At 37.7% G+C, this 22,335-nt stretch overlaps 1 protein-coding gene across 1 annotated transcript in view; it reads right to left on the minus strand.

Moving 5' to 3' along the window:
• Window positions 1–7,379: 7,379 nt before the first annotated feature.
• ALKAL1 (ALK and LTK ligand 1) overlaps window positions 7,380–22,335 on the minus strand; it is a 36,976-nt gene continuing 22,020 nt past the window's right edge. Inside the window, exons 3-6 of the mRNA XM_039550167.1 lie at window positions 17,048–17,101; window positions 13,145–13,225; window positions 10,892–10,968; window positions 7,380–8,041 (exon numbers count right to left, since the gene is read on the minus strand). Of these exons, the coding sequence (XP_039406101.1) occupies window positions 10,904–10,968; window positions 13,145–13,225; window positions 17,048–17,101 (200 nt within the window). The 3' untranslated portion in view covers window positions 7,380–8,041; window positions 10,892–10,903. The remainder of the gene's footprint in view (window positions 8,042–10,891; window positions 10,969–13,144; window positions 13,226–17,047; window positions 17,102–22,335) is intronic.

Below are 22,335 nucleotides of genomic sequence, written 5' to 3' on the forward strand. Positions count from 1 at the left end.
CAGATTTACTGTACAGACAGCTTCTTCTAGTGGAAGTTTTGACTAGATTTCATCTTCTTTGAGATATTTTGCAAATATCATGTTGCCAGTTATTATTAGACCTTATGTTAATTTAAAAATAAAAATTCCACATGACAAAAATATTATCGTACATGTGCCTCCTTTGGCTCAAAGTTAGCAATCATCATGATGAAGTAGACATGAGTTATGAGGTTTCCATGGAGGAAAGAGTACTGGACCAGTGAGAGAATGTTATAATCCAGCTGTAGCAATAATTCCAAGCAGCTTTTAGACAGTGAAGTCTTAATAAACTTAAACACTTGTTTAAGCCAGATTTATTGAAGCAGCTTCACATACTGTGGTTCTGGTTTAGGGTTTTCTATTCTGGGCAGAGCACCAACTGGAAAGAAGCCTTGGAATATGCACTCCCCAGTCCACTAGAGAGTCCTCTGAAAACGACACATACCTTTTTCTCTGCCCTTCCCTGTCCTCCCATCACATGTATTACTAATGTTAAATAACAATACAGTTCACTATTTTATGATGGAAAAGTAAAATTAAAGCAAACCAAAACAATTGTGTTTTATTCACCAAAAGAGGTGAGAGGCATGTTACTAAGCCTACACCTGAGACTGCAACTTTCTCACAGTTCCCATACAGGAACTTGCCATTGCCTTGGATATCTGTGAAAGCTCTTAGAGTGTTGCTTATTTCATTTTGGTTTTGGGTTTTTTTTAATTAGGAAAAAGATAAGTACACTCTAAGTTTTCTATTTGCATACTTCATGATAGCATGAATGAGTGAGTATGTATCTTGAACTCTTTTTTTTTTTTTTTTTTTTGAAGTGCAATTTGCCCTATGTTTCTCCCTCCAGAGCTCTAGAATGGCTTCTATTTGTCATTTCCATGATCACTTTTTCATAGGTTTCTTTCCTCCTCCCTGATTTACTCAGAGGAGTTTTTCCATTGGTATCTATTTCATTTCTGTTTACAAATGTAAAGGAATATAATATAATTTTGGGAGTTCTAACAATCACTCCTTCCTTTCAAACTTAAGCCAGTCTGGAATTCATCTCTATTCTTTCCACTAATAATTTATACACATGAAAACAAAGATTACTTCTCTTTCAAAGTACATTAGTCTTCACCATACTATGAGGTCTCCAGGATCTCTTTGAGTCTAACAAGATTCTAGCTCAGTTCTATTCTAATAAACTAAAAGCAATGCCTGAAATATGCTGCTTTGCATTGTGCTAATAAGTCTCCAAGTTTTTTGCTGCTTCTTCAAAAATCAGTACTGTGATGAAAAGAGAGTGTGACTCAATCAGTGTTTCTTGTTACTATTCAACATGGATGAAAACTAAAACTGGAAAGAAAATTCTTTCAAACTGTTACTATTATTGATGCCATCAAGTCTTAATGAAAAACTACTAGAGAAAGGTTTTAATCCAAAGCCTTCTGTAAGCAAAGCAGTGACAATGACTCTGACACTCTCCATTAAATTTGCTTTGGGTCTGAAGAACTGCTATCCATCCTGGCCTGAGGATATCAGACAGCAGAGAACAAGGCAGTTCCCTCAGAACTCTGACACCCAGTTTGGTGTCAGCCTTCAGCCATGAGTCTCTGTACAGATGAACTGCAAGAATTCAAGCAGTATCATGGATACATTTATTTCATTTGGGAAAATGCAATATAACTCCACAAACTGACAAAATCCAGTCTTGCCAAGAGCAATTCAGCCCCAGAACAACTTAAAAACACATTCCTTGTTGAAGTGAGAACAAAATATAAGCTGGTGACTGATGTGCTCTGTACCCTGGGTCTGTGTGTGACTGGGCATGTTCAAACCTCCAGTGTTCAGAGCCAGCCTTTTTATACTTTGTCTCTGGTTATCACCTGTAAATAAACCATGTGCCTGGTTAATGTGCCCTGACAGCTGCACAGTTCATGTAAGAGAGGTACAGATTCATCTCAGGGTATGGAAAAGGTGAAGGAACTCTTCAATAGAAGGCAAAATTTAAGATCCTTTTCCCCCGTCTTGCAAACTTTGGTCTCTGATGTCATTAGTGTTATTTATTGCTTTTCTTTGGGGTATAGGAATGGGAGAGAACTCTTAAGATGCAGGATTAACCTATCAGAGGAAGGCATTTTATCATCTTTTAATTAACATAATTTAATAAACATAATTTATTATAATAGCATAATTGAGTCCTCTAAAAAAAAATGTTAAAACCTGCCATTATAAGACTGTTTCAGAATCTGACAGTGAAATTAATTAGGGTCTTATACTTTCAAAACATCATCCTAAAGTTTGTCCAGTCAACTCCTACAGACCCTATCTCCATACAGACTTTTCTGACAGGGACTTACACCAAGGAGTTAGTGATTTACACTGTATGGGAATGGCAGTAAAGATGTGGAGATCATGTGAGGAGAAATTATTCCCATGGAAGGTGCTGAATAGCTCAAGTTCACTGAAGTTTAGAGACAAAATAACTTTAAGCAGCATTTCCATACAGCACTACCTAAGCACTCGAAGTGGGATTCAGGAAGGAATGAGCTATATAGACCCTCAGGGAGAACATCATAAGGCAGGGGCATATTTATTGGGAGAAGCAAGGTTCAAAATGGAAAATAAAGGAAAGGCTGCAGTTTGTTTGCTTTCTTAGCCCTCTCTTATGACCAAATGCAAAATATACCTCTTTCTTATGAAGCACCATCAAAAATGGATCAATTTTAAGTACTTTTGTTGATGATAAGTCACTTTGGGTACCAAAGATGAAGGCTAACCTGCAAAAGATTGGTACCAGACCTTAAGAAACTGAGCGATAAGGAAACAATTGAAACAATAAATTTGACCTCGATAATCGTGAAGCAATGCATATGAGAAAAGTCATATTACATTTTATGCGCAGATATAGTGATGGGCTTCAAGCTAGTATTTTCTGTGATGTGGAAGTGAAATATTTCCATGAAAGCATAAATTCATTGTTCAGCTCTAATTAAATTGAATGTTACTAGAAAAGAAATATCACTTACATAAATTGGAAATATTTAATTTATGTACTATTTAGACAATGATTTTAAGGGAGACACACAGCATAAATGGAGTTCATATTGCAGAGAACAGAAGACTACTGCCAAATGTGCTTCATAAGTAAGAGTGCATGACTATCAGGGGATATTGCAAATAAAGATAACTTTTGTTTGTAGTAAATGAGTTAGTAATTATTCCTTGAACTTGTTACTTCATATATAAAATGCAAAAATTACCATATTCAGTGTAAAAATGGACAGCCAGTCCAATGACAGGACTATTCTTTTTAGAAGAAATGTCTTCAATTGGAGGGCACAAAAAATTTCTGATACTGCAAGTAAGCAAATGAATCAACTACTAAAGCAAGGGGCAGAATTACTGCACTTCCATAGAATTACAGGAGTGATAAGGACAAATGAGCACCAAAGCTAAATTAATTGCACTCATTACATTGTGCATTGTAATTACATTAGTAAGGCTCTACATAGACAGTAAAGTGATGCTGTTATGGTTGAAAAAAATACACATCCTTGGGTCCAAAAGAAAAAGGCATGCTATCAAATGGTATAAATATTTCTGTCAAAATATTAAAGAATTATTGCCTTACAGTGAAGCTACATGAAACCTTCACAATTTGTACCCTGTTCTTTCTCTGGTGGACTTTTAATGAAAATAGCTTATATCTGATTTTTTTTTTTTTAATACCTGTCTGTGAGCAGGGGATAAGGCTTTCATATTCATGGACACAGTGAGGAGGTAAGATTGGGGGTTATGTTCCACTGTTGTATGGTAAATGGAGGAGGAAAGAAATTAAACGTAGAACAGCAGCAAATATTAGCCTAGGGAATTCAAAACCCATACTCCAGAGTATTAAGTGCTGCCTACCTTCATTCCTTTTATTTGTACCTCTCCTGTACTTCTCCATAGCAATCTTTCCCAGCTCAGGTCCAGTGCAAGTAGCCCCTGATGACAGGTTGGTGAGAGCAGTGGGACATATTTCAGGCAGAGACTTTCTTTCCCAGCATGGCAGCAATTCATCCTGGTCTTCTGCACCAGCCAGTTGTTTCAGTTCAGTCTCTCATGCCAAACCACCTTGTGCTGGGTAGTTCTGACAGGTCTATAAGCAGCATTTCTATATCTGCTGACCAGTCCAAGCTTCTGCCCCAGGTGAATTAGGCATCCCATAGTGGACAAGGAGGATCAGGTGGGATGAAACGAATGTCTCTGAGGTGCTGGTTTCTTTGGCCAGGTTGAAATAATTAGGATTTCTACATCTCCTATGCCCACTGTATTCATCTATCTAATCAGTCTCAACTTCACCCATTTTCTCCTGCAGCTGAAAACCAACACAGCTATTAATAAAATCTTTTATACGTGGTCTGAACATATATTCATTTTGTTGTTTTACATCTCAGTTACTCTACCAGCACTTTTTCTGGTCTTCAAAACAGGCGACAAGTGCCTGTGTCCAAGGTGAATCTGACAGTTAATGTTTTCCATATTTTTGCTTATTCTCATTTTCAAGGTCTTCCATGGTATAATTTTCTTAAAACTAATGTCTCATTCCATGTTAAAAGTTCAGTTTCTGACACTTACAAGGTTTTCATGCCATCACTTACTGCCTATGTGGTTGTAGCATCGGGTTCTTCTTGTTTTTTAAATAAGCTTTCAAAGTCCCCTCTACAATGAGAGCCCTTATCACAAGAAGAGTTCCTTACAAAACTCTGCTTGGCTGTCTTGCTCTCTGCTGTTAAATCTCTCAGTGATGCATTTAGACAGCTCAAAATGGAGTCATTTTCCACCTCACCAATCATCAAAAGTTCATTGTTTTCATGTACACTTTCCTCACACTGTTTTACTCTGTGGCTTTAACCTCTCTGAGATGAGACCAGGTTCTCTGTCCTGCATTTGAATTGCACCCAAAGCATAGACTGGGACATTTTTTACAGTGCTGTGATAAAAAATTAAGACAGTCTCAGCAATAAAGACAGAAAATTTAACTTTGGGTTGTAGTCTCCATTCACACAGATCCAGGTTAAATTGCTCTTGGCCTTATGCTGTTGGCCTTCTCTCTGCAATATGCCAGACCAGAAATAGTATTTGTTGTCAGTGGCATTTTTAAGAAATTCAAAAGTCTGGAATAATGAAGTTGGTTAAAAAAGGTGAACAGTTAACCAGAATAAAAGTTGGGATGAGGCACTACTGTAGATGCTGGTTCTGTTCCTATCAAATAGTCTCCACCAGGACAGAAATAAGACAAAAATTTTGAGCATGCAAGGACAACACAGTAATGGGTAAAGCCATAATCAGAAGTATTTCTGAAGCCAAAATATTTTTTGATTCATTTGCATGAGAAAAAAAGAAAATCTGGAAAGCAATCATGTGAAAACATGACAAAACTGCATCTTACTTGAGTGTACCATCTCCTCTCAGTTTCTATGGCATTTGGTTCTTTATTGTGTTTCCAAATAACCACCCTCTAGAATTGATTCCTAAAATGCATTAACAGATCTTAGAAGGACTACAACTTATGTTTCAGGTTAAACAGGAAAGAGACTGTGCTATGCTACTTTGGGATTTTTATGCTACTAACTTTAGTATCCCTGCATCTAAAAGCTACAATGAAGAATAGTGACAAATAAATGTGTAGAGGGGTGGCACAGAAAAGTTGGGTTTATTTCCAGCTATTTAGAGCATACTGAGCATAAAAAAGGGGCCAAACAGAAAGAAGGGATCCATGCCACAAATGTCTCAAAGAATAATATTTTTCCAGAACAAAAAAATAAATCTAAGCCATTTGACTTCTGGGAAAGAAGAACTACAAGGTTTTATCCTTTTAATCATTTCATGAACTTTTTTCCCTCATAAATATTTAAACTTGTCACACTAATCTCTGCTTTGCATTTTTGTAACATCTGTGAATCTTCTCTAAGATAGGGAGTTGATAATTTTCTACTCAATAGAAAGAAGATTTCTTTATTTTTTCAAAGGTGAAGCTCTTGATTTAGCACTTTAGATTTGAGTCCAAAAAATTTATTAAAAAACCCAAATTAGGTTTTCTCATTGTAATTCAGATATCACAAAAAGTAATTTCCAGAAAAACCCAAACACCTGAATTCTTTTCAGTCCCTTGAGGAAAGAAAGGAGAAACTTTTTTTTTTAAACTGAGAAGCTAGCAAAACAGAATTGAAATATAAAAGCATGGCTGAAGACAAGTGCTTTTCTTGGTGCCTTACTGCCTGTTCTATGCCTCATCCTTTCTTCTCTGCTGAAATGTTTTGGCCAATAATGCCTTCTATGAAGTATGTTACTCAGAGAGAAACGAAGATATCCTTCCACCATTCAAACCACTAGGATTTTCATTATGAATATTGACTCCAACATGGATTAGAAGGAGACTTGAACACTTTGCTCTTATCAAAAGAACAATATTGCAGAAAATTTGAAAACCAATCCAGTTAATCACAAATACAAACAGCACAGGACAAGCTTCTAGCTGGGACTATAGATGGAGGAACTACTTCTAAAAGTTGTGGGTTGGACTGCTTAGGGCATCAGAGGACACTGCACAGCTTTGGTGTGGTAATACACTGAACATATAGAAAGAAGGCAGCTCTTTGCTATTTGATGTGGAATCTCAGGGCAGCTTTCCTGCTATTCTGTAGAGGGAAGACTGCTGGGCATAGAAGCTAAGGGGCTCATGGAGCCCACAGTGAGGAAAAGCATAGAGATAATATTTAATCTGAAGGGATTATCTTGAATGGTCAATAAATCTCAAGAATTGTGATTTGAGCATAATAATCAATGTGTGTTGTCAATTACTCTGGGCCTGACTGTAAAACTCTCACTTCATGCTAGGTTCTTTGTAAAGCAATCACATGAGCTTGCAATAAAAGAGCTGAGACAAATGGATAGCAAATGTGACCAACACAATTTGATTTTAAATAGAAAATATGCAGCAGTTGTGCATATTGTGTTGGATTCCCTACAAATATTTAAGATTGATGTGTCACCAGCCAAATTCATTCATTATACCCCTTTGATTTATGGTATTATACTTTAAAGCATTTTCTCTTCTGTTGGACTATTTTATTACCCTCTTTGCATACTTGCAGATGGTTTCTGTTGTTCACACTACGTACATGATGCATTTTTGTTTGCACCTTATGCAGCTGAAGAATAAGTGGCTGAATGAAATTTACCACTTGAAAATGAAATGCTGTAAAATATACTAAACCCACACATTTTAAGTTCTCAGTGGAAAATTATTTCAAGTTCACCAGATAGATTAAATTTGTATATGAAATAAGCGACCTCTTAATATACACAAATAACTCCTCCCACAAAATTGTTCATTTTTATTTTCTTTATTCCACCAAAACTGCATTGCAGTTTTCCAGTCTTTATATTTACATTATTTGCAACTCTTTCCATAAGTGCCAGTACAAATGTAACTGATGAAAATCCAGAATAGTCATACAAATGTTCCTGAAAGCAAGGTGCATTTCTGAGCAAATTTGTTCTGATGCGCAATAATATATATGTATATATTAACAAAGCTTCATAATATAAAATATCTTCCATGGCAAGTAAAACTTCCCCACTTACAGCTTATTCAGATTTCAGTTACACAGACTTCTGCATTTCAAGTTAGTGCAAATAATGAGAGTAAGAGCCTGAGCAGAACAATGTAAATACAACGGAACAAGAGAAACAGCAAAATTTTACCAACTCCCTGCATATGGTTATAACATTTAATCAGTATATCATTAGTATTCTTTATGTACAATGTATTTAAATAATTGGCTTGTCTGAACTATAGGCAACAAATTTACAAAATAAAATAATGTTTCACACAAATATGGAATGTTGGACAAATATATGAAAATAAAATGCATCTAGTAACAAAATGTTGTAAATCAAAAAGATAAAAGATGTCTTCTCCATTTTTGAAGATTTCAAGGCACTTTCTTGGCAAATCAGAATTCCCTCCTTGGTAGAAAGTCTGCAAGAGAAAAGGACATCCCATTTTATAACTAGTTTCAAACCAGAGAAGCAGGCCGCTTAGTATAATTCTGTTCATAAACCACAGTTTCCTGCGGATTGCATAAATCTTAAGATTAACTTCAGAATGCCCGTGGGTCTTGCCCTCCTGTGAACACTAATGAGTTTTGCCGTGGCAAATCCTCAGCGTCCATGCCAAGAGCTTTAACACATAGTGGTCCGCGCTGCTGCACATTGCAGGGAAGTTCCCCATGCGCATAGCCACGTGGATTTCTACATTCTGGGTTTCATCAAATGCTCTTCTTCCATTTTTAGGGATCTGGCTTAGGAAATTAAAACAAACCCACCCAAACCTCTAAGAGCTGTAAGGGCAGCAAGTGCCCGGTATCCCGGCCCCGGAGCCGCGTCCCGCCGGACCTCTCCATGGTGCTGAAACATCCCGCCACGGCTCGCGCCACCAGATGCCAGTGGAAGATGACTGGCTTTCCCCAAGCAAAAGTTCTTTTCGAAGAGGAAAAGACCACGTCTCCTTTGTATATCCGGATATTTACAGGCGAGGAAGGAAATTATTCGCATAATAGCACTGCAGGTCTTTTTTTAATGAGGAAAAGGCAGCCTATTTTAGTACTGGCAGGAAAAAGGCTTAAAAATAGCTGTCAGTTCTTCAAGTGAGAGAGCCTCTTTCTTCAAAGCAACCAAGAATCTCCAAGACTCTCTCAGATGTTAAATTTAAGGCAAATTTCCTTTCAGGCAACAGGATCTATGGCCATATCCTCTCTATGCTACTGTGGGGGTGGTGAGGAAAACAGATCCCCTGTGCCAAAAAGATGGAGGAGAAGCAATCAGAGAATCATGCTAGAAATGCAATGTTATTCAGGGATGAACACATAACTCCTTTGTTGCACTCCCTATTGACAGGGAAGAGAGAGTGACTCCTGACACCTTCAGCCTTCTCAAAAGAATGTTTCCATTCCAAGAATCAGTGGATAAGAGTAAACATGAAGATCTGAGGATGTCTTATTTATAATGGAAACTATCCACTGTATTTGATGGAGGAACAGGGTGAGGGAGCACAGAGACAGCTGGGAAACACTCAGATCACGGCTCTACTTTTTCCTGTAATGTTTTCTCTATTTTTAACAAAGTAGACAGAAAGCCAGCCTAGATACAACTTTAAGTGAACAGAGTGCACACGAGCTGCTAGCAAGGCTTACCATTTAAAACCTTCCCTCTCTATTTTTCATGTCTTTGAGTGTATTTTTGGCAGGCAAATTAAAACACCTGGCTTTGCAAATCATAGCAACTTTTGATCCTTTTGTATTTTAAAGATAGAAATAGGATGAGATAGATGCTTCTGTACTGTAGATATGTAGGCAGATCTTTGACTCATTCTCTTGAAAGAAAAAGAAGAAAGATTTTGGAACACCAGAAATCTTTCTGAAAGCCCTGATACATGAATCCAGAGGAGTAAATGGATACTGATAAAGGAAAAACAGAGACTAAAAAGCTAAAACTGTAGAAAAAGAGAGAGTGGTGGGATGCTTGAGAAAGCTGAGATTTTAAAAAGAACACTGAAAAACAAATAGGAATTTAAGCACCTCCCAAAAAAATACCTTTTTTTTTTTTCTTTTAAGAGGGCATTCAGAAAAGGATTCCTGCCTTTAATCATGAAAAGGAGATACAGGCAAAGTAATGAGATGCCTAGTCAGTCTCTGGTTCATTGTCCTTGGTATATTCAAAACCATCTGCAACACCTGGAAATCAAGAGGCCAAAGAGACTGAAAACAGTTTAGAAAAGAGGAAGAGAAAGAAATTATGTCATTTCTTCTCAGAACTGAAATAGTGCCACATTTTTTAAAGCACAGCCACCAAAATGAATCCCACCTCCACTGAGAAATCAAATCAGCTAACACTGACTCATATCCTACTCTTCTTTTCTTACTCTTGATTAGTATGAATTGAAGTCTTGATGCAGGAAGAAGTGACATACGCAACTCCCCCAAGCTCCAAACTTGCAGTTTTTGTCAGGAGGAGGTGGTGAAAGGAAACCATCTTTAAAGAAATTTAAATAAATAAAATCCACTGATTTTATACATCTGATTGGTTAATAATAGCAATCAGCCCTTATTTTCAAATTAACCTTTGAAAGTATAACCATCTTGTTAATATTCAAACAACAGGAGAAAACAGCTGACTTGGAGATGTTCCTTTTATCAGTGACAATGCTGTTTAATTAACACATTTCACATGCTATTCATAAACAAGAATGGACTGGTTTCATTCTCAGACTATTTAGTGAAGCCTCTAGCTTTGTCACATCTTTATGCTCAGTTTCCTTCCATTGCCATGAAGTGGTATTAACTTTTCAGAAATTCTCAGGAGACAACATGGGAATGAAAAGGGGTCCCAGAAATGAATGAAGTGACAGGTTATCCATGGAGATCGCATTGGTAGACCTGAGACCAAGATATTCTGGTTCTTCCATGGATTAACAACAAAGTCCTCTGCAGAACAGCCTGAAATAAATGTGCTGATGATATCCTTGGGCATTTTTCTTTCAACAAGCAGATTCCTTCTTGAAATTTTGAACACTGAGAAGCCACCCAGTGCATAATTATGGACTGCAGTGCCACAAGTGACTTGTAGTTAATTACAGCGGAGCCTGTCAGAGGTATTTGTGCTTCTGTGTATTTCCAGGAGGAACCAGTCAGTTCTGCAATGCCAAAGCTGCACATTGATAGCCTCTGTTAATACCATTTTTGCATGCACTCCTGATAACAAGGTACAAGTGTGAAGTAAACCACTAGATCATTTGACAAATAAGAAAATGAGTGGGGAAAATGATACTTACATAGCAAACATCCTAGGACTGCGTACACAAAGGGCTCATTGCTAATCTCGTTAGCAACCTTGCACACCTTTTGTAATCTATAAAACAAAATTACCCACAGTAATAATGAATCTCAGTTGCCAGATACCCTCAAAAACTGCATAAAATTAAATGTAAAATTTGTACTAGAATTTCAGACACTCTACATAGTGAAACTGTTATCTGATGGAAATTCATGAAATTATGTGTGCAAGATGTAATATTAGATTGTATTGTAGCACCGTCAGTGCTCTAGAGGAAAAGTGAGTGATGGTAAGAATTAAAATTCTACCAGGCAGTTTCCTCCTAGGATGTGGAAGACCAGGTACAACTCTCAGTTGCACCTGGAGGAATTTAATTCATTAATTGGGAGGCTATTCCAACCATCAGACCATGACATAGTCGGAAGTCAGGCTGTTTCAAACATTTTATTCCATTTAGTATTAATATTGATTTAATTCCATATTTTCCATATTTAAGTACATCTCCCAATCATCAGACTAAAGACACTAAAGTCCCACTTCCAATCCCTCTCTCTTGTGTCCTTGATTAAAACAACCACTTGGTTCAAGTGGACCCTGAGTCACTGCCATTCTTTCTGGTATTTGCTAACAAGAAATACTTAGGTGTTCATTTCTTCTCGTGCTTGATAAGGATTTCAATAACATTTAATATAAATTGCGCCAAACAGCAAGAAAGTGAGTGCTATCTGGGTTTCAGTTCCTCAGAAAATATCTGTACAATGTATAACCATGTCAGAAGGAGAGGAAATAACTCATCCTCAGACATCCCATGATGACTAAGATGTCCCCGAAAGAAAATATGAAACCCCTCTAAAGACACAGGAAAAGATCTTGGCTATGATCAGCCTGAGTGCTGGATAAGGTGGAGAAAATTCTGCTGATTTAGCTCTCCTTTTTAGAACAGAACATTTCAGGTGAATGTAACTCATTGTCTGCTTTGGGTTTGCTTGGTGCAAGGGGGAACAAAAACTCTGTTTTGGTTGAAATCACCCTTTTTATTTTACATTTTGCTTTGATAGTTGGACTAAAAGATAAGTTCTTCACACCATTCTGAATCACAGTCTTGTTTTTAACTTTAAGAAAAGCTATTTAATTAGAAGAGAAATAATATGACTGTGTTTCTTAATAAATTAAGTGAAGCACTTGGGCAATACGTGAGAGTGCAATTAATATTCGCATGCTCAATAGATACATGCCTTGCATACTCATCTGTCTACTTAGAAAGCTGTGTGTATATTTTTTGAGGATCAGGCATGGATTCCTACATTCCAGCTTCTGATAAGCCTAAAGGCAAATGGAGATGAGGGCTGCTCCATCCCCCTTCAAATGCTAAATCCTGCTGAGCTATGGTGAGAGAGCATCTCAGCTGCTCAGGAACAGTGCTTCTGACTGATGCAGTCAGAAAGTGTCATTGTTTTTTCATGTTAAATCCTGAAAAGCTTCCAAAGCACCAAACTGCTCCACAGTTTGTGCTTACACATCCCTAATGATATTCACCTTCTCTAATTAAAACGTACTGCTTATTTTCCACTCACTTTCATTGAATTGTCCATTGCACTAGACAATGCTGAAGTAACTTCCATTTAAGGAATTTCCATTTTGGTTTGGGGTTTTTGTTCGCTTTTTTATCCATTTTATCCAAGAACACTTCTATTCTTCAGTGTCTCTGACAAAATTATATTCAGGTTATGTTAAAGCAAAGCTTCTGTAGTCTCACAGAGGAAAGTTGTTTGATGAAAACTGAAAGTATCAATAACAGAATGATGAATCAAATGATTTTTTGTTGTTTAACAGTGAGTATAGAAAACTATCTTCACAAGCTGGAATATTCTAAACCCCCAAGATATAACCCTACTACTGAGCATTAAGAGAAGGTAAAGAATGGCTCAGATTTTATCTTATTGCACAAGCAAAGCTAAAGAGAGCAGGAAGGAGAATATGTGTGCCCTCTGCATAAGCATGCCCTACTGGTTTTTTTCAGAGTGTAGTTTTCATTTCATTTATTCCAGCATCACTTTGAAGGAACTCCATGATGTTCAGCTGACAGCAAGTGCATTAACAGAAAATCTTTATGTATCAGAAGACCTTGGATATGTTTTGTAATGTAGACCTAAAGTTAAAAAAGGACCAGGACATCAAACACTTAATCGGAAAAGTGGGTTGCTTTTAAACAAGTATCACAGCTAGCATTAGAAGGTACTTTGCTACTTACAGGTTGGCGTTGAGCAGTCCCTTGTGTTGTGATACAGTCGATGAAAGTGCTTGCTACACTCTGAGGAAAATGTGACTGGCCCTGTTTGAAAGTAAGAAGGAGTTAACAACAAGCTCTCAGTGACACTGCTCTGCAGCTTCAATGAATGACAACAACACATAGCATTAGGTTCATTTTTTCTTGGCTAAACTTGCATTTAATCTTTTACTATACCTTAAACTATGATGCAACACAAGTAAAATAATGCTAGTGAAATAACAGAAAGAAATTCTGTTGCTGTGCCTTTATGTTCATGACATGAAAACCAGAAAAATGACATGTGAAAGTGATGGGCTGGTTTAGCCTTGAAATTCCAGTAATTGAAAATTAGCAGTAAAATTTCTTATGTGGTGAAAAATAGAATGACAATTACAATAGAATTTAGTTTACTCAACAGTTGTCTGTAGTCTAATGTAGAAGGAATAACACACCTGGAATGAGGATACTCTTTCTAAAGATAAATAAAAGCAACATCTTAAGTAAATACGAGTTTCTATTCCCTGGAAAGATTAAGTACTTTTATGTACTAATGCTTTTAATTTGCACATAGATGGTTTATGAAATTCTTAATATACAGTGTGGGTGTTGAGGAAAGAAAAATGACAGCTGAATAACATCTAGGAACCTGATCTCCAGTTAAAATAATCCTAGTAAAAAAGCATACAGATTTGCACAGGGCAGGATGTGCTTCATCTTTGGCAAGGCAAATCCCTGTGTGTCTGGGGTATAGTGTGCTGCTCCCTTCACTTATACAGTGCCATCTGTTTACATCAATATTTGATAAGAAAGGTGTCTCTGCTCATGGCCAGGGGTTTGGAACTAGATGATCTTTATGGTTCTTTACAACCCAAACCATTCTATGGTTCTATTTTTCTATAAAAATATGGCTCAAATGTAACAAGTTTTGAAAGACCCCTTCCAAAACCACTGATGGCCCTGAGAAAGTACTACTGATGACATTCAAGTTGAAAAGGAGAGCAAAAATGTAATATTTGCATCACGTAACCTGCTTAGCAAGACTATCACTGACAGCTGGGGATGAGTATCCTGTGGTTTGGACAGAAAACATTGACATAAACTGACATTAACTGAATAAGACTAAATTTCAATCTAAATTTAGCACAAGTAGGAACCCTGAATCAGAATAGCTTGTTTCAAGCAATGCCACAAAATGATCCATATGAAGCAGACTGTGTTGGCTAAGTTTCCTTTCAGAGGAAGATAGGAAGTGTTTCTGGGAAAAAATACTTATTTCGTAACTTGGAAGATGGTTTATGAGCCTGGTAAAATACATCAAGCTAATTCTCTCTGTAGAGTGAAGCCAAATTGCCATGAGCTCAAGAGAAGATTCCTCTCTAAGACAGTGAGCATACTTGAAGGTTAGATATATTTTACACTAGTACATGGATTTCAGTAGATTTTTTCAGCCACAAATAAGCTTTTCAATAAACTGGAAGAGCAGCCTTTGCAAGTCTGAACTGGAATATTGTTGCCATTTTTTTATCTGAGTGAGCAATTAGGCTCGAGGAAAAGTATGTAATTTGAAATTATCCAGCATAAATGGAGACAAAACACTGGCTTTTGTCACTAAATAAATTCCATGTCCCTTCAGATAATATATGGCTTTCCAGCTCTCTTCCCTGTCATCAAAAAATAGGCTGTTAATTTTGTTTGTGCCTTACAAAACACTTTGTGTCGGCTGGATTTCCAAGCTAAATTGATAGACTGCTTTATGACTCACAAGATTATTTATGATTTTTCCTATAGTCAAAGACTGTTACATATGGTTCTTATTTGGCTTTAAAATGTGTCTATTATTCCTGGCATATGAGAAGTGTGCAGTAATTTTCATAACCCTGAAACTGTAAAGATAATGTACTATAAAGATAATGTTGATTTCAGCTTCTCTCTTTTTTATTCACTATTAGTTTAGGATGAACTAACTACTTCTTGAACTAGTAAGGACTATAATCAAAGTTTAATTAATGAAGGCTAGTAGAAGGATTACGATTGGAACAGAATAACAAAACTCAAAGTTCCACTGTATTTTAAGAAAATGCCTAGGGATTACAGGATCTAATAAAGCTATGAAATAAAATAAAATATAAAATAAAATAAAATAAAATAAAATAAGACAACAGGCAGAAAACTCCATCACTGAAGATCTTAAGATAAAAAAAAAAAGAGAAAGAGAGAGAGAGAAAGAGATAAACAAAGAGAAAGAGAGAAAGAGAGAAAGAGAGAAAGAGAGAAAGAGAGAGAGAAAGAAAGAAAGGAAGATAGGAAGAAAGGAAGGAAGAAAGGAAGAAAGGAAGAAAGGAAGACTGACTGTAAGCAGAAATTCTGAGCCAAAAAATGAACTTTCAGTATTTGGGAATGATCCTGCTTTCCTCATTCATTCCAGCTAATGTTACTCAAGTAATTTCAGCAATTTTGATAGCAACTACTCATGCAGAGAAGGACTATTAATTTAATGAAGGGCTCCAGAGAGACGCCTTCAAGTATTTTTTTTCCCTTTTTCTTTTCTATGATTTACTACTCTCAAAATACCTTCTGTAAAACTCATGGCTGTTTTTTCCCTGGTTTTGAGTAATGAAACTCATTCCATATTCATTACTTAGCTTCCCCAGATTCTTATGTTGAGCTTTTTATGGTAGCTGAGGAGTTTCCAAAGTTAAAAATGAAAAGGAAATGGATTAAGTACTAACATAAACAAATCTTCCTTGTCTGTCCTTCCCAGAAGGAGAATATTCAGTATTGCTGTGCTACATAGCATAGCATAGTTTGAAGCTCTATGCTAATTTCTTTCTCATATGGACTGAAGATGGTCAGGTTCAAAATTACTGTTGTTTACTGCAAGGGTGAAGGGCCAGCTGGCTCTGGCACAGTTCCTGTAGATGCTGTTAGGTTGCAGTGAGCCATTGGCAGAAAGATCCTTAAAGTTGTGCTTATCCCAAAGGTTTGGGGTACACTTCCCCCATGCAAAAGAGACAAAAAATCCCTTCCTTTCTTGTCAAGGACTGCCTGAACTTTCCAGCAAAGAGGAAATGCATAATTATTTCCAATTCTCTTTTTCATGCTCCAACAGCCAACTATTTCCCTAGCTTTTAGTTTCAATAATGCAAATAACCTTGAAAATCACCAAGAGATTTGCAGTGTCATACTTTGAGACCTTCACTTTTCTGAGTTACAGAACAGCTGGAATTGGAGAGCAAAGATTCAGTGCAAGCACCTTGCCACTGACAACTCTTACTGCATATATTCAGAGGGTACAATATTTTTCTCAGTAATTACAATACAGTCCCAAAGTTAAGTGCATTATACAACTCCATCTCAGTTTTCAAGTACCTGACTGTAATAATCACAAACTTTCATATCTGAAACAGCAAGTTATTTTTATTTTTCATTTACACTAATTTAATCCTTCTTTGTTCTATCTGTTTCCACTATTAAAATAAGCATCCACATGTACACAACATACGAGATGCAAAAAAGCTTCCCTGATTTGGTGAAAACTTACTTGGTCACAAAGGTCTGTTTCTTAAAGATATGTGCAGTCCAATGAGAAGTTCTAAAATTAGTGAATGTGAAAATAAATATGGAAAGCACTATAGGAGGATAAAAGTTAAACAATGACTTTTAAATAATGTTTTCACTTACCACCTGTTAAAAGTTACTTTAGACTAGATAATTCAGTTGATTATTCAATAAAACTAGAGTTCTTCAACAATTCCTAGCTCTAAAATATGGACATTTAACTTTAGAAATGTTAATATTGGTGTTGAGCCTCAAAAAAGTTAATGGTGTGACACTTGTAGCTACTTAGAATATGCACGTGCAGGAAAACACAAGCAGCTTCCTTACCTGTAAAATGCTTTATGAATTTGTCTTTTAGACTGGAATCTCTTGGAAAAATTTCTGAGGAGAGAAGAAAAAAAAAATTATTTATGTAGCCGAGGAATTACAATAAAAGCCCTGAAAGCATAATATGCCAAGATGTCTGATGAACAGAGACCAAACAGCTTCCCAAACTAACTATGGAATTAATTTTCATAGTTGGGGGAGGGGGGTGGGTATGTAAACAACATTGTGAAGTATTTCAGGTAATTCCCAAATGAATACCAAATGGTCATCCTATAATGCCTCTTCATTTTCTGACAATTATTTCTGCACATCTTAGGTCTGAGTGGGGCTGTAAGTATAGAAAGACCACAAAAAATATAAATACATTATCATGTTATGACAAGTATGTAAGTACCTGAACAAATTATGTAAAATAAGTAGATAAATACAAACCAAATATCATTTCTTGGGTTTTGAAATAACAAGTACCTGAAGAGAAAAGTCTCCTACAAATCACCTAAAGTAGACATGGGCCATGGATATTTTCATTGCACTATTAGCAAAAAATGGTCCTCCTCTCCTGTGAAAACTGTTGTGAATTTTAAATTAGTCCCTTTCCATTTATGGTATTTTTTTTCCAGAAAGTGCAAGAGAGCTTCAGAATATACAAATAATCACAAAGAACAGAAAATGGAGCTAGCACAGAAAAATAAAGTTACTTTTTCTTTTTCTTTCCCGTTTTTTTTCAATGGGATGCTGCCTCTGGTTTACAGCAGAAACTTTTGATGCAAGTAAATATCCTCAGAACCAACACGCCTCCCCCCAGTCTCATGAATTTTCCACTGAAAAACTATTACAAAATTTTTGGGTACCTGCAGTTATTACTGCAGACAGTAAAAAGCTGCCTGTTATGTCAAATTCAAAGAACCTTCTCTGGCTGTTATACAAGGAACATGACTAACTTGCAGCATTAGGACCTGCAGTTAAATATATTTATTCACTACGAACATTTCCTTACATCTAAAGTAATTTTAAATCTTTGTATTCTACATTTTTTTTCAGTTCCCCATCTGAATTAACATTTAGCTCAGAAGAGAGCAAGTTTTCTTTCATACTAAAGGAAGATGTTGGTTATCTGCCAAGATAAATTCTTACCACTGGCTTTAGGCAGTTTCTCAGAGGTCACATGGGTGTATTTTTAGGCTGGGATTTTAAGCTAAAATGCCCAAGTCTTACTGCAATTCATCAAGGTTAGAAGATCTACTTTACTTAAGATTCCTTAAAAATATCAGTTTTAACTAATTTCTTTCCTTATTGCAGAAGAAATGCCACCCCTTCTCCAAAAACCAGTATTTTACTGAAATGTCAGGTAGTTTAAAATTATACAGAATGAAGACTATAAAAAGGCAAAATGGGGAAACAATTGGTGTGAGTTTTGAATGAGATGCCGCAAGTTGACAATTACTGATGAATAACCACAGCCTGGTGAAGGACAGGCTAGGAACTGACCGTTCTTGCTCAGACAAAGAACATTTAGACACAAACACTTGCAAAATACATAGGATTTCCTATGGGAACAGTAGCTGCCTTTCGCCCCATAAAATTCTCTATTTGCCCCGTAAAATTCTTTAGGAAAAGCGTGTATACAGCCAAAACCCCACCCTTTAATGCCCAGATGGTGAAACAGGAGGACAGATTTGATGCTCCGGCAAGGAGCTATGCATTGCAAGCATAAGACTGCAGCTGTAGCTGCGTTGGTAAGCCTGAGAAGGAGCACTGCAGAGCCTGCTTTCCACGAGTAACCCACACTGGCCCAGGGTTCACACCAGCCCAGCCTCGCCTGCCCCAACAGGGAAATCTAGGTCAGTCGTGTGTTGAAAAGCAGCCGAGTGACACTGCCTGCGTGCCTGCTGCTCCCCGCTGCGGCTGCTGTCCCTGCGGGCAGCAATCAGCTTTGCAACGCGGCTCGCTTCCTTCAAGCGCATTTGCCGGGTAAAACTCACTCAGCGAGCCCCCAGCCCTGCACAAAAACAACCTAAGCTCATTTGTATAAGAATCACGGGCAGTACAGGTTACTGGAATGCTTCTGGCTCTAATGGCAGAGGCAACTCCCCCTAAACGATGAACTGCCCAACACAAGCACAGCGTAGCCAAACCCTCTGTCTGTACACAACTCAAAGGACTTAGCATTTCAATCCAACTAATGAACATCTTCTTTGAATAGAATATGTGTCACTGACTCCTGATCACACTGCAGCCAGAAGCAAGATACCAAGTCCATACAGAATGCTTCTATAAAGCTCTGAAAAATCATCAGGAAAAAGCCCTGAACTAGCTTTTTCTGGCTTCTAATAAGCTCTTAGTTACTCCAGTCTTATTTCATGTGTTATCTATCACCTATTAAGATGTCCATTTTCACAACAAAGGCTCATATTCTCACAACACGAGTCAAATTCCTTTGACATATAAATTTCACAAAAGAAAAGCAAAAGCGTTAATATAAGAAAGATTGGCAAAGTATTACCAAAATCAAAACACTTCAAAGTCACACTGGGCAAAACTAAAAAAGGAACAGGAAAATGAAAAAATAAAATGTTTTAAGTGTGAAACTCACATGAGAGGGAAATATTGAGTGGAGAGAGCTTATGCAATTCATTTTTGCCTCAAGACCATTTTACACAACTGTAAAATACAACCAGCATATACTCTATGGGATATAGTAACACTGGTTTTAATCACCTGGGAGAATATTTATACTGCGGCATTCTTGGGACCAGGGTTACAAAGTCTGCACTGCCCACCACAGAGTACATCTGAGTTAAAAGGCACTTGAACTATTGACCCTGTGTTCATCCTGGGCATAATCTCAGTTTATAATCATAAATAACCTTAGTTCAAGGATTTATTTCTTACTAGGGCCTCTATGTGTATCCTTAGATATTTACTAATCTGGGGCAAAATGCTGCTGGTCCTACACACTTCCACAGACAGTGCTGGCCATGGGCAACTATTAAATGGTGCTAAAACAGATTTGCTACTGGATCTTCTGTCTCAAATAGTAGGAATATTTATGGTAAACTCTAGGGACAAGACAAATTTAGAGGGTTTTCCAGCTCTGCTTTACAGACAGAATGGTTAAGCTTATAATGCAAAGTTGGCTCTAAAGCAATCCGTACTGTTAGCTTTATCAAGCTGTGACATTTCACAGAAAATCTCATGGCTTCAGGTAAAAGATGACTTGATCCTGCCTAAGTTTTATCCCGGCTGGGGTAAATAGGATGCTGCGGAGAGCTAGCAAGGTCTGAGCTAAGAATCAGTAAGCAACAGCTGATCCGCCTCTCCTCTCTGAGTTTGTTATAAACTTTCCAAAGTTGATTTAACCACTGCTGTAAAGCTAATTCCCTAGAAAATTATTCTTTCAGTTGTTATTCAGCAGCTGACAGGAATGTTTAATTTTTCACTAATTTGGGTGAAATTACAAAGAGGGAGGAGATTAAATAAACCACGGCCTGGTCTCAAGCTTGTCCTCAGCTTGTAACTCAAGATATTGTTGCTCCACCTTCAATGGGTCTTTTCACCTTTCTGTGCCTTCAGTTTCTCTGAGTTTTGTCTGTTTAGAATGCAAGGCTGTGACAGCAGGTGCTGATTTTTACCCCGTGTTTGCACTGTCTCCAGTATCATGTCATTATTATTGTGCCAGGAAAATTCATGTCCTGATGGAGTATAAATGAAAAGAACTGTGACTGCAGCCCTGAAGTAAGCCAACTCCACACAGTAGTTTGTTGACTTGGGACATAAAACCTCCACATCCTCAGGCAAAAAAAATCAAGATCTCCATTAGTTTATGCTCCCAACAGGCAACTTCTCTGTATTTTTATTTTATTCAGAGAATTAGAGTCAATCAGACAGCAAAAAGTGCACCACTGCTGGGCCAATCAGAAATGGTGGTAGCACCTCTGTGATAACATATCTAAGAAGAAAATAAAAAGAAGTTATTGCACAGATGTAACTGCAGCCAGAGAAGAGCAGATTGAGAACATGTGAGAGGAACAGCTCTGCAGGCACTAAGGTCAGTGGAGAAGGAGGAGGAGGTGCTCCATATTCTGGAGCTGAGATTCCTCTGCAGCTGGTGCAGACCATGGTGCAGACCATGGTGAGGCAGCTGTGCCCTTACAGCCCATGAAAGTCCAGGGGGATGCAGAAATCCACCTGCAGCCCATGGAGGAGCCCCACAACAGAGCAGGTGGATGCCTGAGAGGAAGCTGTGAACCTGTGGGAGGCCCATGATGGAGCAGAGCCCTGGCAAGGATCTGCAGAGCCCTGGCAAGGATCTGCAGCCCCATGGAGAGAGAAGACCAAGCTAGAGCACGTCTCCTGGCAGGACTTGTGACCCCATGGGCAGCCCACACTAGAGCAGCCTGTCCTTGAAGGACTGCACCCCATGAAAGAGTGGCCCATGTAGCAGCAGTTTGTGGTGAACTGTTCCCCATGAGATGGGCTCCAGCTGGAGAAGTTCATGAAGAACTGTCTCCTGTGGGAAGGATACCATGCTGGAGCAGCAGCAGAAACGACATGCTATGAACTATCTAATATCCATTCCCTGTCTCCCTCTGCCACTGTGGGTGAGGAGATAGAGCTGAGAAGGAGTGAGGAGTGGGGGGAAGGTGTTTTTAAGCTCTTACTTACTTCTCATTATCCTGCCCTGGTTTTGTTAGTAGTAAATTCAATTAATATCTTTAATTAGAGCCTGTTTTGCCTGTGACAGTATTTGGTGAGTGGTATCTCCTGGTCCTTATCCCAACTCACAAACCTTCATTTTATTTTCTCTCCCCTGTCCAGTTGAAGAGTGGAGCGATGGAGTGGCATTGGTAGGTGTCTGGCATCGAGCCAGAGTCAACCCACTACAGTTGTGCATATTCTTCTTTGTGAGATGGCAGAAGAAAATTGTCAGCAGTAAGATGCAGTTGACTTTTCTATTATAAACCCAGATGCAGGCTTCCAAAATGTTTTGGCATGAAAATAGCATGTGGGGTTTGGTTTTTGGTTTTGTTTTTTAAAAGAACATTTCATGTCAGGAAACTGCTTACAACACAGTATTAGCAGAGTTTTAAATAAATGTGACATTTTAAAGGACAAGACTCTCCAAAGTTTCAACTTATACAAAGGCTGTATTTGTTCATAGTATACAAATAAATCTTGCTGTGGTTGAAATATCATGCTCCCACAAATATTGGAACACTGTCAGCAAAACTGTCTCGAGTACTTACACAGACAAGTCTCATTTATTTGGATGGATCTTTCCTTTACTA

The sequence above is a fragment of the Corvus cornix genome, chromosome 2, assembly GCF_000738735.6.
Source record: "Corvus cornix cornix isolate S_Up_H32 chromosome 2, ASM73873v5, whole genome shotgun sequence".
In the NCBI taxonomy this organism is placed as follows: domain Eukaryota; kingdom Metazoa; phylum Chordata; class Aves; order Passeriformes; family Corvidae; genus Corvus; species Corvus cornix.